We start from the raw sequence: 17,519 nt of genomic DNA, 5'->3' as shown, positions 1-17,519 counted from the left end.
GCTACCCGAAGGAGTATTTTGGGCCTCACTAAGCTAAGGATGCTTGATAATTGTCTTATTTGCATTACTTGCCTGGATCAGATAACCAGGTTAAACAATGCCACCACATGAACGTGCTTTTTCATGCAAGCATCCAACAGTGGCTGTCATTTTCACGTTGATTGCTGCCCTTTCACCTACAGTGGCGACAGCATGATTGCGCTTTGACGTGCAGACTGCTAATGGCGCCTTTCAAGCGTGCCCTCGACTGCACTCTAAGAAAAGTTTACACCCTTTGGAGTGCCCCTTCTGCCACACAATAATAATCGTCATCTGCTTTATTGCGTTTCCTTTCTTTAACGCTGCGAGCCCGGTACTTTCCAGTATCAAACGGCATGCACATTATCAGCATGATAGCATTCCTGACAGGAAAGAAGCGTGCTTGGCATTTTCAAGAAAGGAAACGCATAAAGGATGACGATTATTGTTGTGTGGCAGAAGGGGCACTCCGAAGGGTGTAAACTTTTCTTAGAGTGTACTACTATGAATGTCTACCTGAATGAGTATTTGGGGCCTCACTAAGCTAATGATGCTTGATAATTGTTGTCTTCGCATTACTTGCCTGGGCCAGATAACCAAAATAAACAATGCAAACACATGAATGTGCTTTCGCGTTCAGGCTGCTAAGCGTGGCTGTCAATTTCACGTTGACTACTGCTTTTTCGTGCGAAGCTGGATAATGGCTGCCCGAACGAGAATTTTGGGCCCCACATATTTATTCAGGGTTAATAATTGTATTTGCATTCAGATTTTCCAGCATTTCAGCACGTTTCCATGCCAATACTTATATTGAGCACGATCTGTGCAGTACATTGCTTTTTCAGAATTGAGCTTCCATTAAAAGGAATGTGTCACCAAATGAACTGCTTATTTATTTGAGAGGTCACGGGAGAATGCTTGGCTGCTGCGAACCGACCGGCAAAATTTGGGTAGCCCTAATAAGGGCTGTTCTTTCGTTAATAAGAAGCTGTTATTCTTCATTGAGTGGCTCAATGCCGGACAGCTCGCAGTCGGAGTCGCTTTCTTCACTGTCATCTTCACCCAGCTGGATGATGATGGGTTGAATATGGTCACTCCCAGATGTATCAAGCCTGAACTTTGCCTCCAGATCCATCACGCGGTCAATGTTCTTCTTCCAGTCTTCCGCCGTTACATGCTTGATTTTTTCCCTCAAGACGTCTTCGACCGTAGACAGCTTGAAATCTCTGTTCTCCGCAGCAATGCCATTTTTCACCTTTGCCCACACGAGCTCAATAGGATTAAATTCGCAGTGGTACGGTGGGAGCCTGAGTACAATGGAACCGGCCCTTGCAGCTGCATTGTCTACTATGTAGCTCAGAAAGCGTGGCTTTACAGATGCTACCAACTCAAGCAGCTGCTTTTTAACCATCCTTTCGCTGTAGGTGATATTTTTGCTTTTGAGCCACTCCTGTATTTTTTCCTTCTTCCAAGCTGTCGTCGGTAATTTCTCTTCTTGCCGGGAATGATAAGGTGCATTGTCCAAAACAATGACGCTACCAGCAGGCAACTTCTGCAGAACGTTATTGAACCATCCCTCGAAGCGATTGCCGTCCATTTCTTCGTGGTAGTCGCCCGTTTTTTGGCCTCGGAATATATTTAAGCACCCGTCGACGAAGCCATCCTCGCTGCCGATGTGTGTCACAATCAGGCGCTGGCCTTTCCCAGAAGGTTGTTTCAAACCCGTCAACAGACCATTTGCTCGCGCATATAGGCATCCGCGCTTCTGCACCACGGTGTCTGTCCACACGATCGACCGAGTATGTCCCTCCGTCACCCATGTCTCGTCCAGGAAAAAGATCTTTCGGCCTTCCGCCCGGTAGCATTCCATGTCACGAAGGTAGCAATTCCGCCATTCAGCTATGTCATCGCGGTCGATAAGCAGCGAATTGCGACTCCTCTTCTCGTGCTTGAATCCGATCTCGACAAGCAGACGACGCACAGTACACCACTTCAGTGATGAGAGATCCATACGCTTCGAGAACTCGTTAGTTATCTTCTCGACTGTCGGTATCTCGTTGCGGCGAAAGAAATCGTGCACACATGACCTCAGCGCGCACAACATGAAGCTGTCATACTTCGTGCTGCGTCTTCTTTTCTCCGCATTTCGTGGGCACTTTCGCGAGGGCGTCGACAGTTTGCCACCCCAAAATATGCGATGCTTTGTCCTCCCTCCTCACCTTGAACACTGTGCTTTCGCTGACACCGAGCATCTCAGCGACAAACTTGGTCGTGGCCTCCACGCTGTGTTCAGGCTCCCTGTTACGCCAATACGTGTAGCAGTTGAGGATCATATTGCGTGAATCGCTATTCAGGATGTGGCCACTCTTGTTCTTGTCGAGGATCCTTGGTGGTGTGGACATCGAGGCTACACAAGGCTCGTTTGGCAACAAAGAATCGCATTCCGATGTCACCTCGTTGGGCTCCATGTCAGAAAACTCGCACGGAATGCCTTGCGCGAACTGGCGAGATTTCAGGCTCGCAAAAAAAAAAAAAGACAAGGAAAAAAATTTGTGAAACACAAAACCAAAAAATATAAATTTTATGCTATTTAACACCATGAGTGTTTATTTATTACGATGAATGAAGCATTTTTGTACCTTTCCTGCCTCAAGTATTCACGCCCCAGGTTTGTAATGGTTGCGATAAATGCATTGTTTTATATAAGTACTTGTCCAATAGCAACTGATTCACTTTAAGCTAGGAAAAAGAGTAGTAAATGTGTCGTGTACATGTAAACAAGCGCAAAATCCATGCAGAGCTGTTCTTTCTACTTTTGTCACTTGCAATGAAGCGAAAGAACAGACGACAGGAAGCATTGTGGAAGGCACGGGGTTATTTTCTTGTCGTGATCCGGCATGTGCTGTAGCACATGAGAGCTCTACTAAACCAGTCATCAAAATACAAAAGCCTTTGTTTATACCGAGAATTGCGCGTTTCAGAAGCACGATTTCTTTAGCGGGATTATTTTAGTCGCGGAGGCAATCGGCTGTCGCGCTTCGGTCGTCTGGGCGGGGCCAGCGGGGCCTCCCCTTTGTTCTAAAGTTGTATCCGACTATAGGCTGTTCTCTCTTCCATTATTGTCGTGGGTGCCACTGGTACTGTATAAACATTTATAGAACTCCTCAGCCACTTGAACTATCTCATCCATATTAGTAATGATATTGCCGGCTTTGTCTCTTACTGCATACATCTGATTCTTGCCTGTTCCTACTTTCTCCTTCACCGCTTTCAGGCTTCCTCCGTTACTGAGAGCATGTTCTATTCTATCCATATTATACTTCCTTATGTCAGCTGTCCTATGCTTGTTGATTAATTTGGAAAGTTCTGCCAGTTCTATTCTAGCTGTAGGGTTAGAGGCTTTCATACATTGGCGGTTAGAGGCTTTCATACATCGGAGGTCCCTACAGTCTTTGACTATGGGACCTCCTCCTGCATACTAAATACTTGTAATATGACCCAAATTCTAACAATAAATTCTGATTCTGATTCTGAGATCTTTCGTCTCATGCGATAGCTTACTGGCATTCTGACTAACGGAGTTACCACCGACTTCTGTTGCACACTCCTTAATGATCCCCATAAGATTGTCATTCATATCTTCAACACTAAGGTCCTGTTCCAGAGTTAAGGCTGAATACCTGTTCTGTAGCTTGATCTGGAATTCCTCTACCTTTTCCTCTTACCGCTAACTCATTGATCGGCCTCTCATGTACCAGTTTCTTCCGTTCCCTCTTCAAGTCTAGGCTAATTTGAGTTCTTACCATCCTATGGTCACTGCAGCGCACCTTGCCGAGCACGTCCACATATTTTATGATGCCAGGGTCAGCGCAGAGTATAATGTCTATTTCATATCTAGTCTCGCCATTCAAGCTCCTCCACGTCCACTTTCGACTAACCCGCTTGCAGAATAGGTATTCATTGTCCGCATATTATTCTGTTCTGCAATCTCTACTAATAACTCTCCTCTGCTATTCCTAGAGCCTATGCCATATTCCTCCACTGACTTGTCTCCAGCCTGCTTCTTGCCTACCCTGGCATTGAAGTCGCCCATCAGTATAGTGCATTTTGTTTTGACTTTACCCATCACCGATTCCACATCTTTATAGAAGCTTTCGACTTCCTGGTCATCATGAATGGATGTAGGGGCATAGACCTGTACGACCTTCAATTTGTACCTGTTATTAAGTTTCACAACAAGACCTGCCACCCTCTCGCTACTGCTATAGAATTCCAGTACATTATCAGCTATATCCTTAGTAATCAGGAATCTGACTCCTAGTTCTCGTCTCTCCGCTAAGCCCCGGTAGCACAGGACATGTCCGTTTTTTAGCACTGTATATGCTTCTTTCGTCCTCCTAACTTCACTAAGCCCTATTATATCCCATTTACTGCCCTCTAATTCCTCTAATAGCACTGCTAGACTTGCCTCACTAGATAACGTTCTAGCGGTAAACGTTGCCAGATTGAGATTCCAATGGCAGACAACAGGTATAACCAGCATAAAATATGATGTCAAGAAAGCACAAGGTTCCATGTTTGGTAGATATGTCATGCATTTGTGACAAAGGTTCAAGACACCACCGAAACAGCAAAAGCTTGGTCAAGGTTAAAGTGATTGTCAACACATTTGGTTATAAAAACAGCAATCTGTCTCACCGTGGACACATCCAGAGGCAGGATGAAGATGATGGTGAAAGAAAAGTACCAGGCCACAAACACGCTGACTGTGACCAGCAGCGGATGCTGGCTGAAGTTGCCATACCGGTGCAACAGCACAGCCGCTAGCACAAAGGTGAAGCACACCTCGGACACCAGTGGACCCACCACCATCTTCCACCTGCAAGACATGTACACCTGGATCCAAACATGGCCTTTTTATGGAGGCTTTAGTAGGGTATGGAAACACTATCATTGTTAAAATAACATACCATAATGAATAGTAAGATAACAAAAACATATTTTCTAAAAAGATAAACTCCTAAGAGTTCTGACTAGGGTGCAATGTGTAATATAATTTGTGCAAAAATAAAGTTCACTGAAAGGTGCACAGAATATTTACAACGTTATGCTGATAACATGAAAAGATAAAATGAGAACTTATTCATGGATATACATGCTTGGTGCAATTTCCTACACTGCATAGAAGTTTCGATGTTCTAGCATAAGAGATGTGAGCAGCAAAACATGCTTTCTACCTAGTGGAGACTCTGGCAGGTGCCACAAATATTGGGCTAGACATTACATTCCCCTACTGGGCTGGCAGCAGTGGCAAAACTTTGCCACGTGCTGTAGAGATACATTTCTGGTAGGGTATGTGGGATAAGACTAACTATGGACTCCAGACCTTCGAACACACTATTGACACGCGCGCTTGTTTATCTTAATCTGGTGAACACATTTCACCGCCTAAGCAACGTTAAGGGTAATCACTTACCACAAGACGTGCCTTTCTATGTCGGAAGTCTCTCAAATGTTATAAATGGTTCTACCTGTCACCTATGTCATCGCTGAGCCTTGTGCAATTAAATTCTGTGCATGACATAAATGCTGGTGTGCATTCTAGAATTGATGCGAGCACCAACAATTGTGCTGGAAGGTTCACTGAACCACATATAAATAGCTGACCTGTTTGATCCGCAGAACATACTCACTGTATTGAGGAAAACATGGGGAAGGTGGGAGATGGAAAGACAATGAGCAAAACAAGAACTTGGTGAGAGCAGGAGCCAACGTTTCGACAAGTGGACTTGTCCACTTGAAGAAGACAAGTCCACTTGTCGAAACGTGGGCTCCTGCTTTCATCTTGTTCTCATTTTGCTCATCGTCACTGTACTGTCACTTATTTTGCTGGGCACAGATTCGGACAATAAACAGCTAGTTTCGTGACTTGCGTTGTACCACTGTGGTTTTTCACTGTCACTCAATGCAATGTGACATTAGGTGGACGTGCTGTTGCGTTGTGCCTGACATCCCCGTCAAGCCCAAACCTTGAAGAAAACTGCAACATTGCCCCAGGCCATCTATCTAGCCACAGGCTACAGAGCCTGCCCCCAGAACACCGAACTATGGAACAACCAGGAAGATTGTGACCAAGACAGCAGCCGCAATGACAGCTACAGTGTTTCCTGCTCCCATCATCCTGCAGCAGCTAGGGGAGCCTCCTATTTTCAGTGGATCTTCGTCGGACGACCCCAAAACCTAGCTCAAGATGTTCAAAAGGATCTCTATCTAAGGATCTCTAACTGGAATGCAGAGCACAAGTTACGCCACGTACACTTCTACCTAGAAAACACTGCAAGGACATGGTCAGAGAACTAACAGATCATCATTGAGATGTGGGACCTGTTTTATGAGAACATCATGGAGGCCTTCATAAATGTTGTACAGAGAAAAAGGGCTGAAAAAGGTCCGTTTCTTGATGTGTGGTGTGAAACAAGAGCTTAACCCTTTTAGGGTCAATGACGTAAATGCACGGCGCCGTGAACAAGACGAAAATGGTCGATGCCGTATATTTATGGTGCCATCTGTATGTTGAAAAGCACGCCAATTTCCAAATTTTTTCTATCCTGCCATGTGCTGCCGCTATGTCGGAATACAGGAAATTTTTTTCTCGCGCCTCCCTCTCTTGGTTTTTGTTGCATGGTTTGTTTTAGAGTTAGTTTGCTCCGGCGCGTGTATATTGCCACTTGCGTTTATTTTGGCTTCTAGCGACACGAGCTACACAGCTCGCGTTGCTGCGACACAAGCGGCGTCGTTTGACGCATTTCGATCATGGACGCGAAACGTATAAATATGGGACCCCCGCCAGCGCTGGCCGAGTCCGGCGAACGCCCCAGACGCGCTTGCTGCTTTCGCCATCAGCACGTTGTTTGCTTGATTTAGGGCACACGTTCGCCCATTAAACTCTCTTTAAGTCTACCGTCAATGCAGTGTCCCTTTCTGTCTGCCTGCGTGCCAGGTAGCTCACAGTCACCTACGTGGCATTTTGGTGGAGGTGCTTATGCTTCGGACACCCCCTCAAAGCAATGACACCAGCCCAAGCGCATCTGGAGCTGGCGACACGGAAGACAGCTCCAGAGAAGACAAGAAGGAAGAAACCCGGAGCAGCCGCCGACTACAAGGACTGCCGGCTGAATTGGGACCACTACCTGGCCCTGGTCACCGTGTGAACCACCGCTCGACGTCACCAATGCAAGCCGCCACCACACCTGCGCCGCTCGTCGTCCAGCAGCCGCGAGTACCTCCGCTTTTTAGCGGCTCCACTTGCGAAGATGTGCAAGATTGGCTGGAACGTTACGAAAGAGTTGCAGCCTTCAACAAGTGGTCTGATGAAGACAAACTTCGGAACATCTTCTCTCTCGAAGACTCTGCTAGAACCTGGTATGAGAACCAGGAGCTGTCCCTGACAACGTGGGAGGCTTTCAAAAGGCACTTATCTGCAACTTTTGCAAGTATTCTGCGCAAAGAATGAGCTGAGGCCTTGCTTTAGACTCGCCAGCAGCATCCAAACGAGTCCGTAATCGTCTTTGCGGAAGAAATGCAAAAGCTCTTCCGCCACGCGGACACCAACATGACTGAAGACAAGAAGCTTCAGTACCTTAGGAGGGCTGTCAAGGAGCAACTTTTCGTTGCTCTCATTCACAACCCGCCAAGGGCCATCGCCGAATGGATTAGCGAAGCGGCCACTATCGAGAAGACGTTCGAGCTTTGCGCAATGCAATACGACCGCAACTTACGCACTCCTCCGTCAGATTGCGACAACTCCCGAAGTGCCTCCGCAGTGGCCCTTCGAGATACCATCCATGCCATTGTGCGCGACGAGCTGCGCAAGTTGCTACTGGGTGCGCAACCACAAATATCCTCGCTCGCCGACGTTTTAAGGGACGAGGTACAGCAAGCGCTGGGCACACTCAATCCTGCCTAAACGGCACCAACCCTATCGCCACCTTGCCAGGAACCACGCGTTTCAACTTATGGCGCCGCTCTGCAAAGCCAAGCGAGGCCAACCAGCTGGTGACGGGAAACGTACGTGCCACCTCAACGCAGCCAAGCCTACCCGCCACCGCCGCGCCCGCAGCAGGCCGTCCGCTCAAACACGTTCCAGTAAACCACCATGAGGAAGACTGACGTCTGGAGAACCCCAAAATGATGACCGCTTTGTTTTCACTGTGGTGAAGCCAGCCACCTCCTACGAGAGTGCCCCTACCATCAGATGGGCCTCCGCGGGTACAACATCGACGCCCCGCGACCCCTTCCTGGCCAACGGCCTCGAGAAATCGAAGCCTATCTTCGAGCGACCGAAGATGCCGCCCCACGTCGCTTCAGGTCCCCGTCACCCTACCCACGCCTTTCGTCTTCGCCGTACCAAGGGTACGCAAGGGAGAGGTCACCGAGCCCTCATTCACCGAGGAAACTAAAGCCAGCGACGTCGGGAGGTGACACCGCTCTCGAGCGAAGACCGAAAAACCCTCCTACAACCACGATGCATTCCACCGCCTTGACGCATTCCGATGCCTCATTGCATTCCGACAACACGACGCGACCCGACACAGCTACGCCACAAAACATGAAACCGCGACCTGACACCCCAAATTCGATGGCGCGGCTGAAGGCCACAACAGCACCTTGCCACGAGGCTTCCACCCGACGCAACCGCGACCGTGCGAAGCGACAGACCGCACAGTCGGTGACTGATCAACATCGAACGCGAACACCAAGTGCCGACGTACAAGTTACCCTTGATGGACATCCAGTGGTTGCACTCGTCGACACCGGAGCCGACTACTCCGTCGTTAGTGGACGATTTTTGTCACAACTCAAGAAAGTCAAAACCACATGGGAAGGTCCTCAAATACGCACAGCAGGAGGCCACCTCATAACCCCGACGGGTCGATGCACTGCACGAGTGGCTGTTCATGGTCACAACTACCCTGTGAACTTCATCATCCTACAGCACTGCTCTCGCGACGTAATCCTCAGGATGGACTTCCTGAACAAAAACGGAGCGGTGATCGACCTGCAGACGAAAACCATAACACTGACGACAAAACGGTCAGAAAGAATGCAAAGCAATCATTATCATTGTGCCGCATTCACCATCCTCGACGATCAAGTGGGCCTCCCACCAAATGCTGGCGTCATGGCACTCGTCGAAACAGACACGTTCTCAAGCAGCAATGCAGTTGTCGAAGTGAACTTGCAGCTTCTTCTGGATTGCCATATTTGCGTCGCATGCGGTGTCGTCCACCTGCGTGAAGGCAGAGCGGCTGTGCTAATAAACAATTTCAGCACGGAACACAAGCACCTCAACAGGGGTACGACAGTCGCTTTCTGGGAAGAGTTCGCCAAAATAAGCTACGCATTAGCGTTCTCCAAGTCGTCCCATGAGGCGTCATCGACGGTGGCTGATGAGGTGAACTTCAACACTAACCCCGCCCTGCCTCAACAAAAGCAAGAAAAGCTACGTCGCCTTCTTCTGCGATATCCCGAATGTTTTTCTATGTCGTCGAGGATCCGGCAAATGCACATAGCGAAGCATGGCATTATAACCGATGAATCGACTCATCCTGTCCGCCGAAGTCCCTACCGCGTTTCAGCGCGAGAATGCGAAACAATCAAGACACAAGTTGAAGAAATGCTTCGCAACGATGTCATTCAGCCATCCAAGAGCTCGTGGTCTTGACCCGTGGTGCTTGTAAAGAAGAAAGACGGTAACCTATGATTTTGCATCGATTATAGGCGTCTCAACAGTGTCACGAAAAGAGACGTCTACCCACTTCTGAGAATCGACGACACGTTAGATCGACTGTGCGGTGCCAAATATTTTTCGTCGATGGACCTCCGGAGCGGCTACTGGCAGATTGAGATCAACGAGAGGGACCATGAGAAGACTGCCTTCATCATGCCAGACGGTCTTCACGAATTTAAAGTCATGCCATTCGGACTATGCTCAGCGCCGGCGACATTGTTGGCGACCGTGCCGGCGACCGTGTTGCCTGGGCTGAAATGGCGGATATGCCTCGTATATCTCGACGACGTAGTCGTTTTCGCATCCACCTTCGACGAGCACCTTAATAGGTTCGAGACCGTGCTAGAGGCAATTAGGGTGTCGGGACTCACTCTGAAACCAGAGAAATGTCGTTTCGCCTACGAAGAGCTCCTGTTCCTCGGTCACGTAGTTAATCACGAAGGCGTGCGTCCGGACCCCAAAAAGACGGCAGCCATCGAAAGTTTCCCGATACCCAGTGAAAAGAAAGCTGTCCGTACATTTTTGGGGCTCTGTGCGTATTACAGGCGTTTTGTCCGAGATTTCTATCAAATCACAGAGCCTCTCACTTGCCTTACGAAAGCCTACGCGCAGTTCACATGGAAGAAGCCCCAAGAAGGCGCTTTTCGCGAACTTCAAAGACGCTTGCAGTCTTCGCCAGTACTCAGCCATTTCGACGAGAGTGCTGACACCGAGATCCACACGGATGCAAGCGGCATAGGACTCGGTGCTGTGTTGATTCAAAAGAAGAACAGCCTGGAGCGAGCCATCGCCTACGCGAACAGATCAGTCGAAAGCCGAATTGAACTATTCGACAACCGAAAAGGAATGCCTCGCTGCCATTTGGGTGGTCACGAAATTTCGGCCGCATCTTTACGGGGAGCACTTCAAGGTCGTCAATGACCACCATGCTCTGTGCTGGCTCGCTAACCTGAAAGACCCGTCAGGTCGCCTCGCTCGTTGGAGCCTGCGACTACAGGAGTTCAACGTCACCATCGTGTATAAGTCAGGCCGAAAGCACACAGACGCCAAGTGCCTTTCGAGAGCCCCTGTTGAATCCGCCCCGCCCTGCGATGATGACGACGATGCCTTCCTTGGGCCCATAAGCTCTAACAACTTCGCACAAGATCAACGTGCCGATACCGATCTACGCTGTGTAGTTCAATATCTCGAAGGGAAGACCGATTCAGTGCCAAAGGCATTCAGACGCGCGCTTTCATCGCTAAGCCGGCACGACAATGTGCTTGTGAAAAAGAACTTCACGCCGTACAAAGTGGCGTTATCTACTCGTCGTGCCAGTCAAGCTAAGGCAAGAGATTTTAGAAGCGTCTCACGATGAGCCGACAGCAGGGCATCTGGGATTCACTCAAACTCTCAGAAGAATTCAAGAAAAGTACCAATGGCCGGGCCTGAACGCTACGTCGCACGCTACGTGAAAACCTGCTGAGATTGCCAACGTCAGAAAACACCGCCTACAAGGCCAGCCGGCCTCCTGCAACCTATCGAGCCACCATGGAAACCATTCCAGCAGATAGGCATGGATCTGCTTGGCCCCATCCCGACGTCTACTAGCGGGAACAGGTGGATAGTGGTAGCAACGGACTATCTGATGCGCTATGCCGAGACAGCGGCGTTAGCATCGGGAAATGCAATCGAGGTCGCCAGATTCTTCATAAAGAACATCGTTCTTTATGAAGAATGAACATATGAACATCGTTCTTTATGAACATCGTTCTTTTCGTCACGGTGCACCCGAGGTCCTTATTACGGACAGAGGTACGGCATTCACAGCTGAACTTACGCAACAGATTCTGCACTTGAGCCACACGAGCCATCGGCGCACTACAGCGCACCACCCGCAGACAAACGGCTTTACGGAGCTTTTAATAAAACCCTCGCCGACATGCTCCCCATGTATGTCGACGTCGGGCACAAGACTTGGGACGAAGTCCTCCTGTACGTGACGTTCACCTACAACACCGCGCCACAGGAGACAACGCAGATGACGCCATTCGAGCTTGTCTTCGGTCGCCAAGTCGCCACGATGCTTGACGCGATGTTGCCTCACGTTGAAGACGACAACATCTATGCAGACGTTGCCGGCTTCCTTCAACATGCCAAGGAAGCTTGTCAGCTAGCCAGAACGCGTATTAAAGAGCAGCAAAACGCCGACGCCCGATTCTACAACCTACGACGATGAGACCAAGAGTACGCACTAGGTGACCGCGTTATGGTGTGAACACGTTATGGCGATTCGTTGCCGCGGGCTTAGTGAGAAGCTCCTGCGCCGTTACTTCGGGCCCTACAAGATAACTCGACGACTTGGACCACTGGTCTACGAGGTTGTGCCCGATGGAGTGACGCAGTCACAGCGATGTCGCGCACGACCTGAGATGGTGTACGTCGCGCGCCTCAAAAAGTTTTTTGAACGTTAGCGGACTAACAGACATTTTTTTTTTATCCATGGTTGATTGCATGCTTACAAGTTTCTTGTTTTCGTTAGCATCGGGCGATGCTTTTTCATGGGGGGTAATGCCACGTGCGTTTATTTCGGCTTCTAGCGATGCAAGCTATGCAGCTCACGTCGCTGCGACGCGACCGGCGTCGCTTGACGCGTTTTGATCATGGACGTGAAACGTATAAATACGGGACCACCGCCTGCGCTTGCTGCTTTCGCCGTCACCGTGTTGTTCGCTTGATTTAGGGCACAAGTTCGCCCATTAAACTTTCTTTAAGTCTACTGCCGACACAGTGTCCCTTTCTGTCTGCCTGCGTGCCAGGTAGCTCACAGTCACCTACGTGACAATATGCTAATGGGCATGTGCGCGGGCGGGCGGCAGTTTGGGTTTTGTTCCACGGGCGGTTTCGGCTTCTTGCACTCGCAAAACTGATGGCTATCTCGTTACTAATCGCTCAAAGGGCGGCCGCCTGTTTCTCATCCCTTTAGGGCTCACACTGGTGAGCATAGGAAGGATGCCGCCGTGCATGCGTTAGACTTGCGATATCTAATTGCCTCTGATTGGCGATAAGATGAAGATTAGCGGATGTTTGTCACACGTTTTGCTTTTTTGACGGGCACACAACCCCGTAGCTTTCTTGGGTGCGTTCACCTACGCAGTTCAATTAGGCTATGGACGTAAATATTAGTGTAAGAGCAGGAACATTTGAGACTTGTGAAATATTTTTACGTGCACATATTCTAAGCCTTCAACTACAACAATGCAACAAATTTTTAATTCTTAAAGTTTATTCCCTTTTTTTATCGTTGTTATTGATGAATAAAAAGTACATATATACCCACGCAAAAGATTTTTGTTTTCTTACTTTACGGTCACCCGAGAAAAATTACGGTTAATTTTTTTCGAAACAGGTCCCTCCAGAGAATCGACCCTGGGCAGTGGCATATGGCAAAAAGAAATCGACCCTGAAAGGGTTAAGAAGCATGTGTGGAGCAATGTTAAAATCAATGGAACATTTGGGGAGACAGAAAAAGAACCAAACTTGCAATTAATTTTATTCCAGGAAGTACCCAATACATAGGCAGAGAAGATACATGCGCAGAACCATTACACTCACTGCCCATGCAGAAATGCTGACAAAGTAGTTGAAATCGCAAGACAGCTATCACAAGTCAGAGAAACTATTTGCAAACCGAATCGAAAATTTCAAATTTGCTGATGGAACGCTAATGCAGGAATCACATTTTTTTCTTTATGGGAAAGGCTTCTAGAATTTTTCGAGCCAGCACCATCTCACCTCTTTCCTACCAGTCGCATGTTATCAGACTACAGCACGCAGCCCCATGAGGCATAGTGGAAGGGCAGGTGTGACCCCATTCCATTGTTACTTGATAAACTATGTTCCCTTAAACAGCCATTAGTGCAGCGTCTGATTTGGCCACTATACACTCTGCCAGAGGTATATTGGCCAAAGGTAGCTCCGAGGTATCTCATAGATTGTGCACACAGCGCAACGCGGAAAGGCCTGGTGTGCTTCTTTTCACACACAGGCTTAGCATTTCGCAAAAAAAAATGACGGCACAAAACCTCAAGAGCCTGCCTGGAGCAGAAAAGACCACTTTGCAACATTTTTCAGGTAATGGTATATTCGGTGGATGTATGGCACAACTGGTCTTTTTTTTAATTTTTTTTCTGCAAGAGCCTTCTGCTTTCAGATGAGCTGACTCAAAGAGAAGTAAATCTTTGTACAGTCTGGGGCTAAGCTTCCACCACTGATATCACTCGCCTAGTGTAAGTTAATGTCTAAAAACAGCAAGTGCTTGTCATTAGGTGGTTCATGGGCAAAGAATGGGCCTTTCCCATGCTGTCTGAACAAGACTAAAACCACATCCAACTCAAGAGAGGTAGTCACATAATCATATTATTTTAAGATCACAAGAAAATCATCATCACGTCTAAAAAATTTTATGGCTTTGTGAGGGACAATTATACCTGTCAATGTACGATCAGCAGAGGAAAGTAATATGTTACATATGACAGGCACAACATCTTTATCAAGCACCCTATATACTGGGTGCTTGATAACAGGAGATATATACTATATCTCCTGTTGTTTATTACATTTAATTTACCTTGCGCCACGCATCCTTAAGCTATGCACCAACTAGCTCAACGTAGTAACTCTGAGATACAAGAGCTGTCCAGCAGATTGGTACGGAACTCGTCAAAGACCATTGACGAATTTGCTTCGGAGGTCGCAATGATCAAGAAGACACTCGGCATAAGGAACACACAAACCAATTGCCGGACACTGATGGGAAACTACGTCAAAGCTCAAGCACTAGGCTGATGACTGGTGCGAGACCATCAGAGCAATCATGTAGGGATTGTTCCCTTTGTCGCAGCCTCAAGTGTTCTCGACTGCTGACACTGTCCGAGAGGAGATTCAGCAGGGCACCGCGTCCACAGCTTGCCGAACAACTTCATGAGATCACCAACTACATCACCGCCACTCAGTGGAGATGACCTTCTTGTTCACTGTCATCAGGCGGCAATCGTAGACTGGCCCAACCTGTAGCCGGTTCCTTAGCACTTATCTGGGAAACTAAAGACAACAACTAATGGAGGTGCAGTTTCTGTTCATTGAAATGTCAAAGATCCTCTGCTGACAACACTCCAAGAACCATTTTGACAATGCAGCAATAACACACCGCCATGCAGACAAAGGGTCCATGCAAGGAAAACATCACCAAGACAAGATTTGATGATGACATGTAACAACGAGACAATGGGACACAGCCGCTAGCAAATGCTGCGACCTAAGTGCAATGCAAGATAAAGAACCACCAACATCAACGTGTTTCTGAATGGCCACGAAGTCACCACCCTTGTAGGCACAGGAGCCATCAATTCCGTCATCAGTGCATTGATCTTCACTACCAAATTGAAAACAAGTCACGATTGCATGGGACAGCCCTCAAATCCGGACAGCTGGAGAACACCTGATAACAACTGGAAAAATTGAAAGTCAGGACTCCATGTTATGGCCCTCAAATTCAGACAGCTGCAGAACACCTGATAACACCAATTGGAATCTGCATGGCAAGAATAACCGTTCATGAGTGGACCTACCATATTTACTCGATTTTAACGCCCCCTCAAAGGTAATACGTACCCGTTTTCTGTGAGAGAAAAAAAAGTAACAATAAAAATAGAAAGAAATGAAAAAGAATGCCCTCGATTGTAGCATGCACCTGTTTTCCGCGACCAAAAAAAAAAAGTTTTTTGCCTCATGTTCATGCTTTCATACAGAAATACAACTTTCTTTCTTGGTAAAACGATTTACTCACAATGCCTTAAAGTTGCGAGGAATTAAAAAAGGTTGCAGTTTTGCCCGAAAGGCGAAGTATCACTTGTGATAGCATATTAGCAGACAGCAATACGAAGCAAGGATAGTAGTGTTATCGGCCCTATAAACTTGTAAACATTCACTTACTAACAATTGGTTGTTGTTTGCATTGTTTTTGTATTTTCTGTAGTTGTTGAATTTTCTGCAAATTGATTTTCTCCTCCACGTTTTGTATGGGATTGATGCCACTGTACGCCATGCTATGGTGCACGGACCCAGTCAAGCCTTTTCAGGCTTTTTGTTCGTGCTCCAAACATCTTGCATATGTTAAATAAAGCTGAATTGAATTGAACTAAATTAACAGGCATGGTATCAGGAGCGCACAAGTAAACACGAACACGTCTCACTAGATGACCACGGAAACTCGCTATCAATATGCTGGAGAGAGGAAGTGTGGCAGCAGGAGCGAGTGAATTAACCTCTGGTCTGCCTCTCGCTTCAGCAGAAACTAAGTGATGAGAACACAGTACACATGAAGCTATCCGCGCTTGATGCGCCTAGATGCATACTGTCCTCATTGCAGATCACTTTAGAGAAAGGATCCTCGCGGCTGCGCCATACACAGCAGCCGCTGGAGTAGAAAGCCTCTACTCCAGTTTCTGCCAGTCCCACATGCAAGTTTCGGGTACTCTGAATGCCCGTGATGCAGCCCGATTTCCGTCTGTCTCCGCACACATGATTACTTTCCTTTTAATTGCAGCATCATGATGAGCTCGGCATGCTTTCGCAGTTAGCACTTCCATGCTGACGGAGCAAATGCACAAAATGGGTAGACAGATGGCAGACTAACCTAGGCCTCTATTCTCGACATGCATGGCGAATGCACGGGTACCATTACCCACCATGTTGACTTTCTGATTGGCTGTCGAAAGGTCACTTGTTTTGATATTTGTGGCAGGAAGTGGAAGCTTTGCAAAATGCAATTTTGCGTTTTCATGAAGATGATAAAACGTGATGTGGAGCTGCAAATTTCATCAACTAACACTTTTTTCTAGCCCTTGGCAGCGCTTCAGAAAGAAAGTGTGTAGTAGTGTGCAGAAGCCCACTCAATGCATCTTCCACTTCACAAATATGTGGTGGCAGTCCAAGATAGCTGCCATGCAAGTTTGCTGATTGGCTGAAGGAATATTCCGTGAGGAGTGTCACAGGAAGGGCCGTTTTGTAAACGCCCATTTGACATTGCGTGACATTGCACTGGACCGGCATTACAGAGATTTCCCACCCTAATTTGTGGTGCAACAAGCCATGCGAATTATGCTAATGAGCGGCCATATGCAATGGTGTTCAAGAGGCATGCGTATCCTTGCATTTTCCTGGTCATTTGGGGCCATGAAAATCTTTTGTTCATAATGCGTGCTCATAGTATTTTCATCGCTCTCGGGTAGATGCTACCATTTGTGTTCTGGGTCACATTTTTATACAATACGTCTATTTCTAATGAATTAGTTGAATATTAATAACCTTCTGCAACATTTTTCACTTTTAGCTACTGCATTTGTATTGTAATCAAGATTAATAACTTTTCACATCATCAGAGGTTATGACAATGGCGGCATTTTAATTTATAAAAAGATATGTAGACGCGTTGTAGTTTCCTCATGCGCTGCGGGTAAGCAGCGGAGTGAACAAGAGATTGCAGTACCGGCGCTTGCGTCGCACAAGCGGATACATATGGTACACGCAACACTAGCAGTGATAATCGGCCATTTCTAAGCCAGCCAAGTTGAGCGGAGTCACTTGCATTTCACAAGACAGCAATAACGCAGCCTAGAAGGTGTGCTCATCACCACTGATAGGTCATGTATGTTGTCTCAATGTAGAAAAC

The 17,519-nt window shown here is 47.5% G+C and overlaps 1 protein-coding gene across 8 annotated transcripts in view; it reads right to left on the bottom strand.

Annotated features, from left to right (window-relative positions):
* The window catches only part of LOC135896110 (G-protein coupled receptor-associated protein LMBRD2B), a 390,673-nt gene that overhangs the window by 321,355 nt on the left and 51,799 nt on the right, over window positions 1-17,519 (bottom strand). For 5 of the 8 annotated variants that reach the window (XM_065424449.2, XM_065424452.1, XM_065424451.1 and 2 more), the window contains one exon: window positions 4,717-4,897. The exons of the other annotated variants lie outside the window; for them this stretch is intronic. In XM_065424449.2, the coding sequence (XP_065280521.1) occupies window positions 4,717-4,890 (174 nt within the window). In that variant the 5' untranslated portion in view covers window positions 4,891-4,897. The remainder of the gene's footprint in view (window positions 1-4,716; window positions 4,898-17,519) is intronic. 8 annotated transcript variants of the gene reach the window in all.

The sequence above is a fragment of the Dermacentor albipictus genome, chromosome 6 (genome assembly GCF_038994185.2).
Source record: "Dermacentor albipictus isolate Rhodes 1998 colony chromosome 6, USDA_Dalb.pri_finalv2, whole genome shotgun sequence".
Classification (NCBI taxonomy): domain Eukaryota; kingdom Metazoa; phylum Arthropoda; class Arachnida; order Ixodida; family Ixodidae; genus Dermacentor; species Dermacentor albipictus.
The sequence above is the reverse complement of the archived record's forward strand: the minus strand, read 5'-3'. Positions and strand labels throughout refer to the sequence as shown.